The sequence below is a fragment of the Balaenoptera physalus genome (assembly GCF_965194825.1).
Source record: "Balaenoptera physalus genome assembly, chromosome: 2".
Taxonomy (NCBI): domain Eukaryota; kingdom Metazoa; phylum Chordata; class Mammalia; order Artiodactyla; family Balaenopteridae; genus Balaenoptera; species Balaenoptera physalus.
In genome coordinates, this window is record NC_138883.1 from 141,622,042 (window position 1) to 141,644,568 (window position 22,527).

At 41.8% G+C, this 22,527-nt stretch overlaps 1 protein-coding gene across 5 annotated transcripts in view; it reads left to right on the top strand.

Annotated features, from left to right (window-relative positions):
• ABHD2 (abhydrolase domain containing 2, acylglycerol lipase) overlaps positions 1–22,527 on the top strand; it is a 107,544-nt gene that overhangs the window by 53,544 nt on the left and 31,473 nt on the right. For all 5 annotated transcript variants that reach the window (XM_082450939.1, XM_082450943.1, XM_082450941.1 and 2 more), the window contains 2 exons: positions 7,450–7,625; positions 10,525–10,692. In XM_082450939.1, the coding sequence (XP_082307065.1) occupies positions 7,450–7,625; positions 10,525–10,692 (344 nt within the window). The remainder of the gene's footprint in view (positions 1–7,449; positions 7,626–10,524; positions 10,693–22,527) is intronic.

Sequence of the window (22,527 nt, forward strand, 5' to 3'; positions counted from 1 at the left end):
CTACTATTCGTTGCGGTGCACGAGCTTCTCATTGCGGTGGCTTCTCTTGTTGCGGAGCTTGGGCTCTAGGCGCGCGGGCTTCGGTAGCTGTGGCACGCAGGCTCAGTAGTGGCGGACAGGTTTAGCTGCTCTGCAGCCTGTGGGATCTTCCTGGACCAGGGCTCGAACCCATGTCCCCTGCATTGGCAGGTGGATTCTTAACCACTGTGCCAGCAGGGAAGTCCAGTATACATTTATTTATCAACTGGTTCATCTTTTAAATTGTGATCAATATCACAGACAGAGATAGAAGTAGAGATAGAGTGGAAGAAAATAGCCTAGAGTCAAAATGGTAGGGCTGTTCGATGTCATTAATTATTAGGGAAATGCAAATCAACCCACAAGAGATGCCGCTTCATACCCACTAGAACGGCAGTAATAATTTTTCTAATGGAAAATAACAGGTGTCGGCAAGGATGTGGAGAAATTGGAACCCTTGTACGTTGTTGGTGGGAATGTAAAATGTTTCAGCTGCTATGGAAAACTGTTTGGAGGTTCCTCAAAAAGTTCAGCATGGAATTACCAGATGACCCAGAAATACTGCTCCTTCGTATATACCCAAAAGAATTAGAAACAGGTATTCAATCAAAAACTGGTACACAAGCGTTCATATCAGCACTCTTCATAATAGCCACAAGGTGGAAGCAATCCAAGTGTCCATCAACAAATGAATGGGTAAACAAAATGTGGTATATCCATGAAATGAAATAAAAAGGAATGAAGTACTGACACAGGCTACAACATGAATTAACCCTGAAAACGTAATGTAGGTGAAAAATCACAAGACAAAAAGTCACATGTTGTATGATTCCATTTACATGAAATATCCTGAATATGTAAATCCATAGAGACAGAAAGCAGATGAATGGTTCCCCGGGGCTAGGGGAAGGGGAGAATGGGGAGTGATTGCTTAACACATATAGGGTTTCCTTGTGGAGTGATGAAATGTTCTGAAAGTAGGTAAAGGTGATTATTGCACAATGTTGTTAATGTACTAAATGCCACCGAATTGTATACTTTAAGACGGTTAATTCCATGTTATGTGAATTTTAACTCAAAAAGATAGTGAGGGCAAAATGATGGGCTGCATAAAATGTACTATTTTACTCTGAGACCAGTAAAGATCATCGACCAGGAGTCATAAAAACTCTACTTTCCTAGATGTCTCCTTTAAAGAAAATAACACAAACTTTTTTTTTTTTTTTTTGGTGAAATTAGCTTTTAGAAAGATGGGTGTGTGAGAAAAAAAAAACAAAAACGCTTGAGCAAGTAGGTTGCCTATTTCTGATCTATGTTGTGTTATAGGTGAAGCTTTTCTGAAGAGGCTTTAAAGTATCAATAGATACATTTGAGAACGATGTGAAATACTAAGAGTTGGGACCAGGTTTCAGGGAACAGGGACAGAAAGAAAGAGGAGACTTTGGAAGAACAAGAGGGAATACTGTGATTTGATGGGGGCTGTGGAGTGTCAGGGGCACTGAAAAAGCCTCTTGAACCAAAGACATGTCCAGCTAAAAACCTTCTAGGGGACATTTGTCACTTTTCTGCTGCCCAGCATCCATTCTTCCTCTCCAGGGGCACACAGATTTCCTTTTGGGGAAGTTCCTCTCTCCCACTGCATGCAGGTAGTAAATCAAGGTGCCCTGCCCACCCACTCTGAAATTCCCTGCTTCTAGACACCTCACTCCTGGGACATTGACTCTTTCCAGGCGGGTGGGGGGCAGTGATGCTGCTGACTGTGTAAAGAGCACATCGCTAGAGCAGCGCCCTGGTTTCCTTCCTGGATCCTGTGCTCTTCAAGCCTGGCTCTCCAGACTCTCGTCCATTTGCTGAGCACCCCAGCATCCCTGTAGTATAAGAGGAGCTAAGTTAGTCGGAGTTGGGTTTTGTTGCTTTAACCAAAGCAGCCTGTTTGATACAAATTTAAAATGCCAAGGAGTAGCGGCTGATGGGCATTTGGTTCACTGGGAAGGACTTGCCGGGAGTCGGCGGGGAGCTCAACCTCAGACAACATATCCTAAACACCTACTGTGTGCCAGGCCTTGGGCCGATTTGGTAGAGAGGTACTGGAGAGGATCAAAGGGAATAACGGCTAAGTCTGGGTCCCATAGCTATAAAGTGGTTTGATCTACAACCAAGGGACCCAAGTCCCATAAGGAAGAATTGGTCACCCACAGATTTAGGGCGAAGATGAGCATTAGTCGGCTTTTTTTTCAACTGTCTTATAAACAGCCCAGCAACCATCTGTCCTTGCTCATGTGAACTCCATCTGCTGAAAGGCAGCATGCGTGTGTGTGTGTGTGTGTGTGTGTGTGTGTGTGTGTGTGTGTGTGTGTGTGTGTGTGTGCATGTCTGGAGGGATGTGGGAGGGAGGGAGGTCCAGATTTTCCCTTGTGGTCTTTCCCTTTGGGCAATTCCGTTAGCATAGCCAGATGTTGATTATAAGTAGGTTCAGAAGATAAAGACATGCTGGCCTCTAGATTTTGTTGTGATCTTCTAGCTTCTTTCTTAGTAGCAGGATTCATTAACCACTGACCACAGCATGACATTGGACAAAATACCATCTAGATAAGTAAAGAAGTAGAAGACATCACTTCTGCTTTCTGGGAGTTAGTAAAACATGCCCAGATGCTAACTCTAAGAATAGCTTTTTTAAATGTAGAAATGCATGCAAATTAGTGTAGTAAAAAATGAGTACTGAAACGTGAAGCAAGCCATAAAGTTTTACTATAGGACATAAATACCTGAATAATGGAGAGATACACCATGTTTTTTTTTTATCTTTTGGCCGTGCTGAGTGGCATGTGGGATCTTAGTTCCCCAACCAGGGATCGAACCCTACATTGGAAGCGTGGAGTCTTAACCACTGGACCACCAGGGAAGCCCCTCACACCATGTTTTTGAATGGGGCAAGTCGAAACTGTAAAGATGTCAATTCTTCCCAAAGTAGTATATGTTTGGTGTGTTTCCAATTTAAAAACCCCTAATTTTTCATAGAACAAGCTAATCCTATAGTTAATCTGGAAACTAAAATGCCAAAAGTCTGCCAAGAAAATTTTGAAAAAGTAGAGTGAAGTAGGCCTGCACTATCAACTCTCAAAATATTCCATAAAGCTATATTAATTAAAGTGGTACCATATTGGCACAAGAATAGACAAAGAAATAGCTGAACCAGAATAGAAAATGCAGAAACAAATCCAAATATTTAATTGAGAACTTGGTATATATTTAAAATGACCGTTGAAATCAGTAAGGAAAGGATGGGCCATTTATGGTGTAAGGACAATTAGCTAACTGTCAGGAAAAAATGAATTAGATCTTCGCATCATTTTCAAAAATAAGTGGACTTCAGGGTAATACATTTTTTAAAACTATAGAAATAATAGAAGGAAATATTGGTGAGTATATTTATAATTGGGTGTTGGAATAGCTCCTTTTAAAGCAAAATGCAAAACACAAAGGTTTTAACAGAAAAAATTAACAAATTTAACCACAAAATATAAAAAGCTATATAAGATGAAAAATAAAATTAAAATATACAATAGACTGGAGAAAACCCTTGCAAAATATAATATATAATGACTTAATGTAGGAGTGATAAAAATAAAAAAGGAAAAAGAAAACTATAATAGAAAAATGGACAAAGGATATGAACAGACAATTCACAGAAAAGAAGTACAAATTGCTAATAAACACATGAATCAAGGAAATGCGAATTCAAGTAAGAAATTTTTTTTTGCCATATATTGGATCAACCTTAAGAAACACAAATTGAAATGTAATACCCATTTTTTGCCTATCAAAGTAGCCAAAACACCAATTATTGATGAGGGTGAGGAAGATAGGTACTTTCATACACAATTGGTGGGAATGTAAATTGGTCCCTCTCTTTTGGGAGGCAGTTCGGTGGTGCTATAAAATTTAAAATGCACACAGTTCTTGGTTTTATTTCTCATCCTCTAGCCCCCCTCCATATTTCCCTCATCACTGGGTAGTCAAGGCCTGGCTTCTTTATAGCATAGCACCAGACTTCCGAGGAGGTATTATACAAGCAGAAGCTGCTAGGCTTCTGAAGGGCCAGGCCCAGATCTGCACAGCAGGCCTCCCACCACGTCCTACCAGACCAGACAAGTCACAGGCCAGCCTAGATTCACGGGGGGCGGGGGGAGGAATCTAGCTCCTGATGGGAAGAATGGCTTGTGGGGGCAGGAATAGGTGGAATTATTTGGCAGCTATATTTTCAGACAAACTACCCCATAGGTAGTTAGAGTAAAACATATTCCTCCATGTACCATTTCAGCAACATCTCTTAAATGTTTCCAGGGACTTCCCTGGTGGCGCAGTGGTTAAGAATCCGCCTGCCAATGCAGGGGACACAGGTTCGAGCCTTGGTCTGGGAAGATCCCACATGCCGCAGAGCAACTAAGCTCATGCGCCACAACTACTGAGCCTGCGCTCTAGAGCCCGTGAGCCACAACTACTGAGCCCACGTGCTACAGCTACTGAAGCCTGCACGCCTAGAGCCCGTGCTCCGCAACAAGAGACGCCACTGCAGTGAGAAGCCCCCGTACCGCAACGAAGAGCAGCCCACACTCGCCGCAACCAGAGAAAGCCCGCACACAGCAACGAAGACCCAAGGCAGCCAAAAATAAATAAATTTTAAAAATTAAATGTTTCCATATTTATATAAATTTCAAAATATTCTGTTGTTTTGGTCCAGATTTCTTCCCTGAACTGAACCACGTGACTAGGCACCTATTCTGGTTTTTACTTTCTTAATGTTTTTCCTATGATCTGTGGATCGGTTATGAAGACAAACGAACAAACAAAAACACAATAAAGCTCCACCACAGTAAATGCTATGCAAAAACTCAATTTTGTAAGCCCTGGTGTTGGGTTACCGTGATGCTAATTAAAAAGTGTTTTATCAGTAGGTGGTATTGTCATAAAATTATAGACAGTGAAACTTCCACTGTGCACAACTGACCTTACACTGAACTGAGAAAGTCCCAGGCAGAGTCACTTGTTCACACACCATGCACGCTCGCATGCACACACACAGGAACAGCTTGAGAATTTCATCCCAGCCCAGTCTGAGAATGGTGCTGTGTAGCCTGGAAAGAGAACAACAGCCAAACACCAATCATGCCACAGTCAAGTTCGCATCATCCTGACGCTTACGATTTTTTAAGCATATCTTTGTCTTTTCAGATTTACTAAGTGGGTCTGTATTCTGTTCATCCTCAAGTCCTCCCTACGTGCTTCGTGTGTTTCGAGTGTCCTGAGGATAGACACAAAGGAGAATGAGCCCAGGCCCTGCAGGTGGCAGGGAGGAGTGTGCTTGAAAAGGGTGTATTTTAATCAAGCCTCATGGGTGCTGGGGTGTGCAGGGTGCTTTGCCTGGGGACACAGAGGCAGGGAGCTCCCCAAAAACCTGATTGGAAGTGACTCTTGAGTGGACGGTGGTTCAGGTTTTTTGGAACTTAGGCAAAAGAGGTAAGCAGGCACCAAGGTGGCACCTCCTAAGCCGAGCTACTAGGACTCAAGCAATGGAGGGCCGTGGCCAGATTTGTGTGTTAGTTATCCCTCCACTGGTGGGGGGATGCCAGAGTCGATGGGAACAAGACTAGAGGCTGAGAGGCCACTTGGGGGGCAATTGCCAAGATTCAGAGGCGGTGACAGGACCTTGAATCTGGAGCATGGCGTCAGGATGATCACCTGTGTCACGATTATACAGGAAATCTGACTAGCCAAAAGGAAATTTTATGCTTTTGTCATCTTTTCTATGATTATATTATATTCTAAATGAGATCAGAGGCTAAGTAGATGAAATTTAACCCATTCTTCTGACATTTTTAACCTCAGCACATTTCTGTTTTTAATTTATATTGTAAACAAAATTTTCTCCGAACTTCTCCTCCAGGAACAATCGGAAGTTTGGTTTCTTGGACCACTCCCCTCCCCCTGTGCACAGTTTATTATCCAACTTAGTAGTCTGAAACCCTTTATAAATTCGGTTATCTAAATCTTGTATAGTATTCAGCTGTCCAATTGACATGATTTTATAAGCTTGCTTTTTGTTACTGCCATAATCCACTTATCTCTTAAAAATGCCTTTGCCCGCTTTCTAAAGGCCGTGGGCTCTGCGCTGAGATTTGCACCTGTGGTTGATGCTGGCAAGTGGTTTCATGTCTTTAGGTCTTAAAAATACTCTTCCTTCTCCTCCCTGCCCCCAGAGAGGAAGCTTATCTGGGAACTGGCTTGCTTAAGGTGATGATTTCCCTTCTCTTAAATTTGTGTAGATTTAATGAATTGCCAAAAACAGAGAGTAAATCTGGTTTAATTTAAGAAGAGGGTCTGGGATCATCTGGTCTGATAGAAATGATAGGCACGAATCGGCAAGCAGGTTAAGGTAAATTCTTAATAAAATGTTCACCACTGTGATACACTACAGAGGCAAAGGATTGATGTCATTACCATTTTATATTATAGGTCTCTAGTTTAATACAGAACACAAATCCTGCTCATGCATCAAGCTTGGGCTCAAAGCTGAAGAAGAGAAACCAATAGCAGTTTCAGTAAATGGGATCATCTTGCCCTGTGGTTGTGAACTATAATCATCTCTTAATTGTAACTTGGAACACCTTGTTTTCCCAGTGATTAACTAGTTTGTGATTTTTGCACTTCCTACCAAGGACCAGAGTCACTGTGTTTTCACGAAGGACAGTTGTTAGGGTGGTATCATGCCTTGCTTATGCTAACAAGACTTTATTCTTCATTAATCCAACAAATATTTACATTGCTCTGCCCTTCTAGCACATTCTCCAGAGCATACAATGTGCCCCCCAACACACACACACACGCACACACACATACATGCACAAGGCACTCAACAGACTCTTGGGAGGCTTTGCAGCCCTTCCCAGTTTAACAAGGCAGCAGGTTTGGTTCATGGGGTAACCCCTGCAGCTGTGGCTGCCTTACTGGGGGAAGGCAAAGAAGTGAGCATTTAGTGTGCATAGGTGCCGTGCTAGCTATTTTATATACATTAGCTCATTTGATAATGAGGCTAACCCTGTCAAGTAGCATGTGTTCAAAATGTATTAGTTGCTTTCTTTCTATTCTACATTATGGAAATAACCCGTGTTGAATTAATTAACACCTTAAATTTGAAATCTGTCTATAAAAGCATGTCCTGGTTGATTTCTAAAGCTAATCTGATGCATAAATGGGGAAAGGAGATAAATCATGGCATGGATATAAGGTTTAAAAAATCTCATATTTGTGCTTAGTGTACAGAATTTGTCAGGAAAAAAAAAAAGAGGTTGAAAAGCTCTTGCTCCAAAGTTTTTTTTAGAGCATTATTCAAGGAGTGTGGGAAAATTGACCTCTCCTCTCCTTCTTTCTTAGATATATTCCACCTTTGATCTGGGGGAAAAGTGGACACATCCAAACAGCCTTGTATGGGAAGATGGGAAGGGTGAGGTCACCACACCCGTATGGGCACCGGAAGTTCATCACCATGTCTGACGGAGCCACTTCGACCTTTGACCTCTTCGAGCCCTTGGCTGAGCACTGTGTGGGAGGTAAGCTAGTTTAGGTCATATGATTGGGCCATCACTCAGGGAAGGGGCACTAGTTCGTGAGGGAGCCTCGATATAAATGCTAGAGCCATTGATACTTACCATCGCATCCAGGGGCCTGTAGGAAGTCTGCTGAGGTGCATCACTTAGGAGCAACCTGCAAGGACTGGCTCCAGCGTGTGCTTGCTGGGCACCCTGTAGGGCTCTTCAGAAAGCATTGTTGAATACAGTTTTTTAGTCCTCTTGTGAAATAGAAAAGCTTGGTATAAGAACTTGGAGCCCAGGACCAGGCCTCTGGTTTGATGACAGCAACAGAAGCTGGACTCTTCTAAGTGCTTTATGTATGCTGTTATCTCATTTAATCCTCACAACAACCCCGAGAAGTCGGTGCCTTATTATCCCTACTTTACTGATGAGGAAACTGAAGCTTAGAGATGCAGTGTAGCTGGTCTTGTTTGTTGGACAACAGCAGATAACAAAGGCTCTCATATACCCTCTGTTAGGTTTCCAGAGGTCTGGGACACCTAAAGCTCAGAAACAACCACGGTTTCTACTGGTGATAAAACTCTCATTGCTCTGTGCAGACTGCACAATAAACATTCATAAAAAGCTTCACAATGAGGACTTCTGAGGAAGTGGAGTTAGATGGCTGCATCCTTTGAATGCTGTTCCTACTGGAAGAGGACATGTCTTTTGAGTTCTGTAGTATTCAAAGGCACCTAGTTTTTTATAGGAGCTCAGTCAATATTTAGGGGTAAATTTCAGTAAATGTAATATAGCTCTCAGTTATTTAAAGCACTTAGGACCTCTGAGTAACTAGTGACAACTTAGCTTATGTTCCCTCTGTCTGGAATGCTTGTCCCAGACCTTCACATGACTGCCTCTTTGTCACTTAGCTCTCAGCCCCGATGTCACCTCAGAGGGGTGGTCCCTGACTCCTCTAACTAGTGTTTCCTTCCCAGGAAATCCATCACACCTTCCTGCTCTGGTTCTTCATGGTACCTGCCACTCTCTGAGCTTATTTGCGTAGTTGTTTATCATCTGTCTGCTAGAATGTAGGAATCCCCAGAGTCGAATAAACAGTCACAGAAGGAATGAATAAATGAATAGATTAGGAGTTCACATTGTGTTTCTAAGCCTTGTAGCTGATCTTTCAAATATTTATTTCTCTACCATTTAAAAAAAGTTAACCTTGCTTCTAATGCTCTGACTTCTACTATTAAAGCACAAAATTTAAGCAATTTAATTTAACCTGCTCTTCTAGGACTGAGGTGGAAAGTTGAAAAGGACAAAACTGATTCTTTTTTGTGATTGTCTGTGTCTTTCTATCACCCCTGTGCCCAGAAAGGATTGATGAAGGTGGTTCTGGAAGGCAGAAATGCTTCCAAGAAACGCTCTAAGAAAAGCAGCCGTTTTTCCTTTTTAATGATTTCTTCCTGACAACAAAAGGAATAAATACTCACTCATAGAAAATGTAGATAATGTAGAAACATTTAGAAAAAAAGAAAAGAATCATCTGTAATCCCACACCCAGCATACCACTGTTAACGTTTTGTTCCATTTACCTTCAGTTCTATGCAAAGTTTTCCTGAAATTTAAATTACTACACATTATATTATAAATTATAATATAAATATTTCCCCATATCGTTAAAAGTCTAAAAGTCTTCAATAACAAAAGTCTAACAACTGCTTAATAGTCTCCAATGTGGTCATACCATAATTTAATCGTTCTGCTTTTGGGCATTTAGCTTGCTTATAATTTTGTTGCTCTCAAATAATCCTTTGATAAGCATCCTTACTCATAAAATTTAAGGCAAGATTCCAAGAATTGGAATTACAAGGTCAAGGTTTATAAAAAATTTTAAGGTTCTTTATACATATTGCGTAAGAATTTTAAAATTGTTTTTATCTTAACTTTTGGAAGGAAAATTTATGATTAGATTTAATAACCCAAACACAACTTTTCTTTAAAGAAAAACACATATTCATATTTTTAAGTGGGTAGTTCATGCTCATTATAGAATATTCAAAAGGTACTAAAGGATATACAGTAAAAGTGTAAGTCTCTCTCCCACCCTAACAGTGGTACCCACTGTTAGGATTCTTGTGTATGATTCCAGAGCTAGTGGATGCGTTTATAAACATAGATGTCTTTTCCCCCCCAACAAATAGTAGCATATCATAACCCTTTTCTGCACCTTGCTTTTTCCACTTAATACATATTAGAGAGCTTGCCATATCAGTGTATGTAAAGATGTCTCATTATTTTTAAGGGCTACATAATATTTCATCATTTGGATATGCAAAAATTTATTTAAGCAGACCCCTATTTCTGGACATTTATGTTATATTCAGTCTTTTGCTATTACAATCTATACTGTAGATATATTGTTTTGTGTATGTACAGTGTATCTGTAAGATAAATACCTGAAAGTAAAATTGCTGGATCAAAGAGGTCTATGCAAACACTGCTTTTTATTTTTCCATTCATTCATTCATATAGAATTTCATATAGAAATTAAGAGTAATGCTTGGAAACTTGTATAAGAATTTGACAGAGTAATTTTATATCTGTTGAATCTAATAATTAAAATATTGAGATTTGAATTTTTCATTTCATTTTTCTAGTAATTAATTTTGATTGTATTTCATTTTTCAAAAGCATCTGTCCATAATGGATTGGAACTTTTAAAAACTGACCCTTCACCACAAATAATTTGAGAAACACTGATATAGAGAGTTCCAGCTAGAAGGGAAAGATATTCTTTCCCAGAGAAATGAGTGACAAGATGTATGTTAAATTCTCTCCTACTGTTGGCTAAGCCAATGAAGTGTAGTTGTGACCATTTATCATGTCACTATTTATTGGCTATCTTGGAATCTCCTCCTCCACCATATAGATGATGTTACCATGGTCATCTGCCCTGGAATTGCGAATCACAGCGAGAAGCAGTACATCCGCACCTTCGTTGACTACGCCCAGAAAAATGGCTATCGGTGTGCCGTGCTGAACCACCTGGGCGCCTTGCCCAACATTGAACTGACCTCGCCACGCATGTTCACCTACGGTAAGCTTGGGGTACAGCCAAGTAGAGAACCCCTTATTTCTGTTCCCACTCCAAGTGTGCTGCTACTTCTGCTTCTGCCTTACTTTTCTAAGTTTAGAATTTGTGCCCATCTGCAAGAGCTGGTGGGGCACACAATTGTAACAGCAGCCCACGTGTACTGGGCATTTGAGAAGCCATGCCCCACATCAGCCTCTCAGCTGGGCATTGGAACAACCCCTATCTCAAGCCCATCTCAGAGGCAGAAACTAAAGCTCACAGGGGAAGGTCTTGCACAGCGCCCCCTGCTGGTAAGTTAATGCCCTTCACCACTATGCCCTCCTGATGCTCATTCCTCAGGACTCTTGTGACTGGCAAGCCAGCGTTGTGATGAGGCATGTGGATGTTAGTGGGAAGGGAGTCTGGCACATTAACAACTCAGTGGGTTCCAGGCTGCTTGAGGACGGGAATTGGATCTCATATTTAGACAAATGCTTCTTGCGTTTCATCGAAGTCCTTTGTTAGGTAAGGCTCTGTGTTCTGGACCGCTCGTTCTTAAATCTTATTTAACTCTCCCTTCAGATTAACTGAACACACATAAATAATAAGCACTTAAAATATGTGTCTGTATATGTACCAACATTTGTGGTGTTCATAACCACATCAATTATAAGGTGTTTTCATGGGAAACAAGTGAAAATTACATCTATAATCTCACCATAACTAATTTTCTCTTTCTTCATCCTCCCATTCTTTTATCTATGTGCACATAGTTTTTATTTAGATGCAGTCATAGTGCATATATCTATGGTAACTTAATTGAAATAACTTTATATTCACTAACATAAAGATGCATAGTCATTGTATTTAATCTTTTTAAAGAGCCACATTACTGTGATTACCCTGTTATAGTTTATTTAACCATTCCTCTTTGTAGCCATTTAGGTTATTTAAAGTTTTTCAGCATTTTAAATAATGGTGCTATAAATATTTTTGCATAGAAGTTTTTTCTTCTCTTTAATGTCTTCTTGGGCGTATATTTCCAGGAGTAGAATTTCAGAGTCAGCATTTTTTATGCACATCTGTACATATTGTCAGATTGCCCTCCAGTAATATTGCTCCAGTTTTTTCCACCCTTGGTGGCACGTGAGGGCAGGTAAGGAAGCGTGAGCGGGGGCACCTGCTCTGTGCCAGGCTGGGGGCTCCCCATCCCACTGCTCCTCCGTGTGCACTCCCCCCTAAAGACACCCATTTTACAGCCTCCCTTCTGTTCAACAGTTTGGTCAGTAGCTTGAAGGTACAGGTGAAACTCCAGATTTACACATAACGCAGGCACATGGGGAGTAGTGAGTAAGTGAGAGGCAGCTTTGGATCAAAAGGCAGAAACAGGCAGTTTCTAACAAAAATGAAAACAATGGAGAACAATTATAAGGTCCTGTACTTGGATATACAAATTCGGGTGCACAAGTAGAGGATGGGGAAGTGTGGCTCGGCCGCAGGGCCTGGGACGGGAGTGCTACCTAACAGCATGAAGTGCCAATAAGACAAGAAATGCCAGCGAGAACACTTAACGTGTGCCCAGCACAGTACCGCCATTTCCCATGGACGTGATGTCTTCCATCTCCACAGCAGCCCTTGAGGCGGTGAGTGAAATTGGGATGGAGAGACTGAAGCACAGAGAGTTTAGGTAACTCGGGCAGGGAGAGAGCCCGTAAGTGGAAGAGCCAAGATAAGAGCCTGAATCTTGCCGCCCCGGCCTCCAGAATGCTAGGAAAGGAGCTAGGCCTGTGCAGCCCAGGCCCCCGCCCCTCAGAGTGCTGAGCTGTAGAGACAGGAGACTAGACTGGGGGGCACTTGCACACAAGTCAAGGAGTCTGGTGGCTAAAGGAGCAGAGACGGGTCGGCTCAGTGTGGGACGTGGTCAGAGAGGCTACCCCAGCCCTGCCACTGGCCAGCTGTGTTACCTTGAATTTGCTTAACCTCAGTTTCAGGTTCTTCAACTGCAAAGTGGGGGTTACAGTTTTCAATTAAATATGGGTTACTAAGGACTTAGCAGGTAATTGAGTGCCTAACATATAGTATCCACTTATGAAATGTTCGACTTATTCAAATACTTGAAGATCCATTAATGCTAGTGAGAGATTAGCAGTGCTCTGTGTGGCCCAGATAAATAAGACGTGTTCTGCAGGGAAAGATGGGAATATCAATAATAATTACAATACAGTACGATGAGTGCACCAGTTGAGAGCGTCTGGTGGGCGCGCAGCAGCAGGGTGGAGAATCCAGCCTGTCTCCGTAGGCAAGGAGTCACGCGTGGAAGGAAGGGTCCTCCCAGAAAAAGCATTTGAACCGGGTCCTCAAGGTGAGGAGGGGTTGGAGCTCAAAAATAGAGAGATGGGGGCTGTGGGGTAAACAGCCCTACAGCTGCCTTTTAAGAGAGCGGCACATCTGGGCTGGCGAGCAGAATTTGAGAAAGGAAAATCCGCGGGGTGAAGTGAGTCCATCTAGGGTGAGCTCAGCATCCACATCTTTCATAGTAATTTAACTTTCCTTTTTTGTTGTTGTCACTGTTTGTTTCATCAGAATTTTAGAAATAAATTCCTATAGTTTATTATATTTTAGTAGTTTTCCAGAAAGACATGTACCTAAAGATATGGATGATTTTTCTAGCTGTGCTATTTAGTTCTTTTGTTTATCAGTACATCTTTTAACTGTTGAAGTGCATTGTTTAACCATTGGTTAGTAAGGTCAAAGAAATGTGACCTGAGGTCAAAAATCCAGAACTTAAGGCACTTGAAATCCAAACAAAAACGTCTTTGGTAGCTTAGAGAAGGCATTAGTGCTTCCTTAAGTGCAATTGATGTGACTTTAGTTTAAAAGAATGGGTTTTTAAAGAATGAAATTTTGCCGTTTACAACAACACAGGTGGACTTTGGAGGGCACTATGCTAAGTGAAATAAGTCAGACAGAGAAAGACAAGTAATGTATGATATCACTTATATGTGGAATCTAAAAAATACAACAAACTAGTGAATATAACAACAAAAGAAGCAGATTCACAGACATAGAGAACAAACTAGTGGTTACCAGTGGGGAGAGGGAATGGGGGAGGGGCAATATAGGGGATTAAGAGGTAGAAACCTCTTATTTTATACCTTAGGTATAAAATAAGCTATAAAGGGGAATTCCCTGGTGGTCCAGGAGTCCAAGGACGAGGGTTCAATCCCTGGTTGGGGAACTAAGATCCCACAGGCCGTGCAGCACGACCAAAAAAAAAAAAAAAAAAAACTACAAGGATATATTGTACAACATGGAGGATTTTCAAATATTTTATAAATATAAGTGGAGTATAACCTTTAAAAGTTGTGAATCACTATATCGTACATTTGTAATTTATATAATATCATATATCAACTATACTGCAATTTTAAAAAATAAAAATAAAAAAAATAAAAGAATGGGTTTTTAATAAATGTTCCCCTGGACTGGTGAATAAGGAGCAATCCTTCAACAAAGGTGGCCTGATACATTAGAGCAAAGCCTATGTTTGTTACTTTTCACTGGTAAAGTGAGGCAGCTCAACTGTTAGCAAGCTAGAACTGAAAAATCTTCATCACACTTAGCCCTGTATTGACTAGTTGCCTATTTATGGACTTTCTATACTTCAGTATAAATATATTTGTCGACTTTTATTTCTACACCTAATATCATTCATTTTTAATTACTGTTGCTTTGTGATATGGCCGAATATCTGATAGGATTCACCCTGACCCATTGCTTCTTCAGCGTGTGCTTTTATCTCTCTGCGTGTTTATTTTTTCAGTTGAACTTTAGAATTATTTTGTCACGCTCTGTGTTGAGTTTCTGTACCAGTCAAGATGGACTCGATTATGCTGTGGAAACAACCCCCAAATCGCACTGGTTTAAAAACAAAGATTTATGTCTTCCTCACGTGACAAATCCATCCTGGCTTGGCCGGGGGGGTCCTATGTCCCATCACCATCCTCACTCAAGCACCCAGACTCATGGAGCAGCCCCCATCTGGAGCATTACCCGTAGAGGTCACAATTTATTGGCCAAAGCATATTACATGGTCAAGTCTAACTTCAGTCGGGTGGGGGAGGTGTGTTGTTCCCAGAGAGAGAAAGTAGATTTTGGTGAACTCTAGCACACTGTATCACAATTTTTTAATAGGAATTTTATTGTATAAATTAACTTGGAAAAGCATGGTCAAGTCTAACTTCAGTCAGGTGGGGGAGGTGTATTGTTCCCAGAGAGAGAAAGTAGATTTTGGTGAACTCTAGCACACTGTATCACAATATTTGAATAGGAATTTCATTGTATAAATTAACTTGGAAAAGTTCGTTGTTATAGTGTTTTCTCATCCAGGAATGTGGAACTTCCCTTCAAGTCTTCCTTTATTTCTCCCATAAAGAACTTCTAGTTCAGTGGTTATCAACATTAGAATTCCCCTGGGGAACTTCTGAAAGATACCAAGGCCGGGGGCCAGCCCCCAGGAGTGTAAGGTTCCCCCCGCCCCGGGCTGAGAGCCACAGATGTAGGTCTTAACACATTCTTTGTTTCCTCTTCAGTTTTTCTCTTTTACCTTTTTATTATAGAAATGTTCAAAGTATAGAAAAGTAGAGAGAATAGTAAAATAAACTCAGAATAAACCCCTCTGTACCCATCACTCAACCTCAACAAGCACTCAGCTTCTGGCCAATCTTATTTCATCCATAAACCACGCCTTTCCTGCATCCCCCTTCCAAGATTGTTTTGGAGCAAGTCCCAGACAGCCTATCGTCTCATCTGTAACTGTTTCAGTGTGTGATGCTAAGGTACATGGACTCTCTGTAAACTGTTTTAGTTTGCTAGGGCTACCAAAGCAAAATACCATAGTCTGGGTGGCTTAAATTAAAGAAATGTATTTTCTCACAGTTCTGGAGTCTAGAAGTCTCAGTTCAAACTGTTGACAGGTTTGCAAAGGCTTCTCTCCTTGGTTTATAGATGGCTGTCTCTCTGTGTGTCCATGTCTGTGTCCTAATCTCCTTTTCTTATAAGGACACCAATTATATTGGGTTAGGGCCCACCCTAATGACCCCATTTTAACTTAATTACCTCTCCAGAAGCCCTGTCTCCAAATACAGTCATATTCTGAGGTACTGGGGCTTAGGACTTCTACATATGAATTTGGGGAGGACACAATTCAGTCCATAACATAAACATAGCACAGTACCATCATCACACCTAAAACTTTAACAGTATTCCTTCATAGCAGTTCAGTTTCCCCAGCTAACTTCTTTCTTTGTTATTTTCCTTTTTAATTACAGTTTGCTCAATTTGGCATCTAAATCAGGTCCCATATATTACAGTTGTCTCAAAGGTTTCTTAAGCCTCTTTTAAATCTCCTTCCCTTCACTTTTTTTTTTTCTTTTTTTTGGCTGTGTTGGGTCTTTGTTGCTGTGCGTGGGCTTTCTCTAGTTGCGGCGAGTGGGGGCTACTCTTCGTTGCAGTGCGTGGGCTTCTCATCGCGGTGGCTTCTCTTGTTGTGGAGTACAGGCTCTAGGTGCACAGGTTTCAGTAGCTGCAGCACATGGGCCCTAGAGCACATGGGCTTCAGTAGTTGTGGCTTGTGGGCTGTAGAGCGCAGGCTCAGTAGTTGTGGTGCATGGGCTTAGTTGCTCTGCGGCATGTGGGATCTTCCCGGACCAGGGCTCGAACCTGTGTCCCCTGCATTGGCAGGCGGATTCTTAACCACTGTGCCACGAGGGAAGTCCCTCCTTCCCTTCCCTTTTAATAGACCCAATCAAGTCAGCCTCTTCTATGTGGGGTAACTGGATGTGACATGAAGGGGGTCCTGATGCCTGGGACATGGCACAGCCCATCCAGAACATACGTGGGCACCAGGCACTGTCCTGAGGGGCCTGCTGACCTCAGGTCTGCCCAAGTTCTGTGTGGAGGGCCCTTCTCTTGTCTCACCAGGTTTCACCTTGTCATGCAGGACTCAATCAACATGGCACCTTCTTGGAGAACCCTTCCAAGACTCCCCTCGCCCCCAGTCATTCTCTGTCTAATCACCCTCTTCACATTCTTCAAGGCACATATGGTTTGGTGAAATGGTGTATTTGTTTACATGTTTATTTCCTGTCTCTCCATCCCCAATTCCCCTCCACAAGTGCCTGGGGTCTTTGTGCTCCTGTTCTAGCCCCCCAGGGCCTCGAACCCTGCTTGGCCCATAGAAAGTGCTCACTAGGTCGGTGTTGCCTGAATGAGGACTGAGAGGAAGGGTGCGAAATGACAGTTTGTGGATGGGAGGTGATGTTGTGCAGACTAGTGTGTCTCAAACAGGTGTGCCTTATGGTTGTGTGACCTGTCCTTATGCAAACTGTGTCGCCCTGGAACAGGTGGCAGGCCTTCCAGTCACCGTGATACTCTTCTGGCCTTTGGAAACTGTGATCTTGACCGGAGCAAACTAAAGAGGGCATCAGCATGAAGCCCTCATTCTTCTTTTCCTGTTTCCCACCCCCCCCCCCCAGACCTCTCTTTCTGAGAAAATTGCAAAAGATCTTTTCCCGCTTATCAAACTAACTCTGTTCTAAACCACGTAAGCACTAATCCCTTGTTATTGGGCATCTTTGCTGATGTGATTAGAAATTGTTGAAAATAGATCTCTTGAACAGAAGAATTTCCTAAATGGATAACCTTACATTCTTGTGACTTAGAATCACATGAATCCTTCGTGCTGCCTTTGAAAGATAAATTCATTAAGGAAAATCCTGCATGACAGCACTTACCATTTATCTCACACTAACAGTGCCAGGCATGTGCTGAGCATGCACAGGTATTACTTCCCTTGATCCTCCTGATGCCTCGGAGGTAAGCGTTAGTTTCCCCACTTCCCAGGCTCAGGGAGGTTAAGTACCTTGCCTGGGGTCACACAACCAGTAAGTGGTAGAACCAGCATTCAAACTGCGTGATTCTTAACCTCAACTCAGTACCACCTCTGTCGTAGTGTTCATTTCCTATTTATGATATTGCTTATTAGAATAAAGGGGAGCAGGGAGATAGTTGAGCATTAAAAAGATTTGTCCCCACTATGGTGGTAGTGGTCATTACTGTTTTTATTAGTAGCTGTTGCTTACATAGCACTTGCTGTGTGCCAGGCACTGTTCTAAGTACTTTATAGGATATATTAAATCAGTCATCCCCCTTTTACAGATGAAGAAACTGAGGCCCGGCAAGGTTGAGTAACTTGCACGTACTGTATAGCACAGGGAACTCAATACTCAATACACTGTAATGACCTAGATGGAAAGAGAATCTAAAAAAGAGTGGATATATGTGTATGTATAACTGATTCACTTTGCTGTGTACACCTGAAACTAACACAACATTGTAAATCAACTATACTCCAATAAAAATTTTTTTAAAAAAGGTTAAGTAACTTGCTCCAGATTACAAAGCTGATGAGTGGGTGATCCAGGTTTCTCTCCCAGGCAGTCTAGTCCTGGAGTCCATGCTTTTTAACAACAGGCTACATAGCCTTTCCATGTAAGGGACTGCATCCTGCTGATACTTCTAAGGAGTAAGGAAATAGTTCCGTCGGATACATTTTAGGTTTAAGGCAAAAGAGCAGCCAGGAGCTTCTCAGAGCCACAGAAACAGGCCTGATGGGTTTGGGCTCTGGTTTTTGTTTATCTCACATCCTATAGACATTCATGAGGCCAGACCCTGTGATGAGAATACAGGCGGGAATTCAAGTCCCTGCTTTTCTGAAGCTCCCATTCTAGTGAAGAACAGCTCACCATCGAGGGAAGGGGGGGAAATAGTCCCAATCAGTCTGCACTTACTAGCTGGGCTTGTCCAAAAAGAATATTTACCAACAGCAACCTTTTTAAGGACAGGGGCCAGATTTTAATATTCAATTTTTATATTATGTTCTTGTTAATCTCCTGCATCTAGTGTATCACTTAGAGAGAGTTGCTCAGGAAATGCCTGCATAAGGAAAAGGCAGTGTTTCAGAGTCCAACAGATGGGAATTTGAATTCCACAGTTGGGGAAGTTAGCATTAATATAAAAGTACACAGCATGAGGCCCAGCAAATACCAGTAAATGCCAATGATTATTGTCTTTATTAGTCTTTCACTCTTACTTTGTGTTTCCTGTGAGCCCACTTAGAGGAGAAAAGGCGAAAGTTTACTTGAACAGTTAAATGGCCTAGCCTCTATGTCGGCTTCAAACAGTTGACGGCCTGTGAACTGTCATAAGGGCCAATTTGAGAAGCAGTGCTCGTTGAGCATAAATTTCTGTTTTGAGCTTGGTCTGAGTTATGACTCTTTTTACAGGGATGGCAAGGCCCCGGTGGTTATTTTGAAGGGTGCAGTGCTTGCTTTCCAGCTTCATAACCTTCAGTATTGGCTCCTTGCCCAACCTGGTGGGCCCAGGCCCGGGGTAGGGGGGGTGGTCACACACCTCCAGCTCATTGTTACTGGCTTCTATATTCAAAATCAGTACTGGCAAGTTGTTTTTATTGTAGTACATGTTTATTAGCTATATTTTAACTTTCTAAAAATTATTTTCATTCTTTAAAAAAATTCCTCACCACTTGCCTCAGAATAGTTCATAGATTTTTTTTTTTTTTAACCAGCAGATATTAAAGATTTCCCTTTTGATGAATTACATGACATTATCCGATCTGACCAAAGACAAAATGTGAAACTGTTAGGATGACTAGTAGAACCCACAAGGGTAGAATTTATCAGTCTTTTAAATTTCTTATTTAAATACGATACTTTGCTGGAACAGACCGGGGGTCCATAACCCTATCTTCTGGATGAGATCAATGAATAACACTTGAAAATGAAGGAAAGCATAGAAGTCTTGAAGATTTTTTTGAAGTGTATTTATCATACAGAGCCTAATCTTTAATTGGAACACTGCGGTAGTGAACAGTTGACTTAATTGATTTTCTAACCTAGGCAGTGTTAGGAATATGAGTAATGTTGTCAATGATACTGCAGGGGACCAGTAAATTCAGGAAATATTCTGCTCCATCTTTGTCTTTGGCTAAATGCCTTATCCCAGCAGTCCAGTGTTCATATTCAGAGCAAAGTAGAGCTGGATCAAGTCCACCAGCCAAGGAAACGAACTAAAAACCAGAATGATCCAGTTGTGGTTATTCTGACCTCCATTTCTAAGACTGACCTTGAAGTCTTATGACCAGAAAGTTAAGAGCCAAGTGACAAAGGGTCTATGAGTTTGATCTTGATTAGAGAAAAAATTTAAGGTTTTTTAAAAGTCTTTTCTATATCAGATGAAAGGAATAAAAATAATAACCTTGCCTTGGCCCCCATAAGGTGACTGAGTCCCTTAGAATCATGAGCCTCCTAAGAACTTATGACCGAACACCAACCTAGGACATTTTGACATTGAAAATGGTCTCAAACGATTTAAATTGCGTTTTCCTGTGAGTTTAAACAGTGAAGTGGGCTCTTCCCTTATTTCTAAACATTTGGCTTTCTTACATTAGACATCAAGCTGAGAAGAGGTACATGAAATCACAGCATCATCTTCTGTTGCTTGGAGGAGGAGCTCATTAATGTCCAATTGGGTTTAATACTGGATTTTTTTTTGTTTTTTAAACTGTCTTTTGGAACCTCAATGTAAGATCAGAAAATTTTGCCTTGCTTAGGGGACAGCATTTCCATCTTAGAAGGGAGGGAAGCCCGGTACCCTGGGGTCACCATATAATTTAGCAACCCAACTGTGTCACTTTTGAGAGTGAAAAAGGACCTTACTAATAACTGCATCAGAATAACAGACAAACTCCAGGACTCTCTCAGGCAAACTAAGGTGTATGGTCACCCTGCTATACAGCACACTGTAGAGATCACCCATGATCCAAGACATTTTGCCACAAAGAGTTGCAGACAGTGATTTTTAAGAAACTTCTACTTTGTTAGAAGTAGAAGTAACTGCTCAATCTAGCTGAAGATATTTGATTAGATCATGAACATAAATGTTTCTGTGAGCTTTTCATGTCTACCATTTTAATTGATGCAGACTCCATTTTGGTTTTTGTTTTTGAATTTTATTTAATTTATTTTTTATACAGCAGGTTCTTATTAGCTATGTATTTTATACATATTAGTGTAGATATGTCAATCCCAATCTCCCAGTTCATCCCACCACCACCACCCCCAACCGCCACTTTCCCCCCTTGGTGTCCATACGTTTGTTCTGTACATCTGTGATGCAGACTCCGTTTTGAATCGTATTCATGATTCCAGATGACAACCAGGAACTGTGTTGCCTCTGAAGCAGTCGAGTGTTATAATGGCAGAAGGACACTGTGGGAAGGGAGGAGGGAGGGGAGGTGGGTGAAGAGAGAGGGAGAATGGGGAAGCGAAGGCAGTGAATTTGCAGAAGCTCAAGCATCTTAGTAAAACATCTGACAAGACCATCTGCTGAGAGTCACCGAGCTTTGAGAGGGGGCCCAGGGAGGGGCCCAGAGTTTAGGGAACATGCTGGGGAGTAATACTGCGAGCAGAACTGTGGAGGAGCGTCGACAGGTCTGAGCTTTCAGGATGAGATCTGAATATTTAACCCTCAGACAGAAGAGGGCAGTTTTCAGCATCCTGTACCCCGGGAAACAAAGCCAAAAGCGCTCATTTGAGAAAATCTTTGTTTCGGAGATAAAGACGAGGCAAATTAATTTGGTGGGCAAAGAGGGCTCTCACTTTATTTCTACAGCTGTTTTCTTCCCGAGTGAGTCAGCTTTACAGCAGCTTGCCCACAGCTCTAAGAAATGACTCACACACCTTCACTATGAAAATGCTAGGGGCTGCTAGGCCCCCAACAGTCTGCCAGCGAGCCGTGTTGTTAGCCGACCACTCTCTTGGATTAAATTTAGTGGGAAGGATATTTAGGTTCTTCTTTCCCGTCCCCTGCTCAGTCACGCTGGCTGATACTGTGTGCTTTCATGCCGCATGATTCAAACTTCCTTCTTACCCAGCTCCATCAGTGGCACGCCCACCATGTGCCTGGCGTGGAGAATACAGAGATGACTCAAAGTCTCCAACCACAAGGAAGACCACGTCTCTGGGTCCTTGTATTTGAGCCGACTGAGTCATGATAGTGCCATTTTGGGGGAAATGGCTTTTGAAATAGATGGGAGGTACAAGAAGAAGGTCTCTCCTGTCCTCGGCAGTTTGCTTTTCGAACATAGGCCTGTGGTACTCATCTGTCTAAGGCCAGGTTAGTGCCTCCTATTTCGTCTTGTCTTAAAAAGCTGCAGCAAGATTATATAAGGGCCTACTGTATAGCACAGGGGGGAAAAAAAGGTACAATCTGTTTGCAGGACATATATTAAGTTAACCTTAAAAATACATTCCAATATACATTAGGTGCAGACAAATACTGTTTGATTCCACTTATACGAGGGACCTAGAATAGTCAAATTCATAGAGTCTGAAAGTACATTGGTAGATGCCAGGGGCCGGGGTCGGTGGCAAGGGTGGTGAGGGGGAATGGGGAGTTACTATTTAATGGGGACAGAGTTTCAGTTTAGGAAGGTGCAAAATTCGGGAGATGGATGATGGTGAGAGTTGCACAGCAATGTGAATGTACTTAGTGCCACTGAACTGTACACTTAAATACGATTAAAATTTTTTTTAAAGTGGGCTATAGAAACATTAAAAAAAAAAAAAGATTATATACCTAAATCTTGTTACTGGTGCTAATCCTTTAAGGATTAAATACATAGAACCTCATTAAAATCCTCCTAGTATTAAAAAAACAGATAGCTGCAGCTCTTAATAAAAGAGCCCAGGGAGGGGTTCCCAGACACTGAGGGTGTTT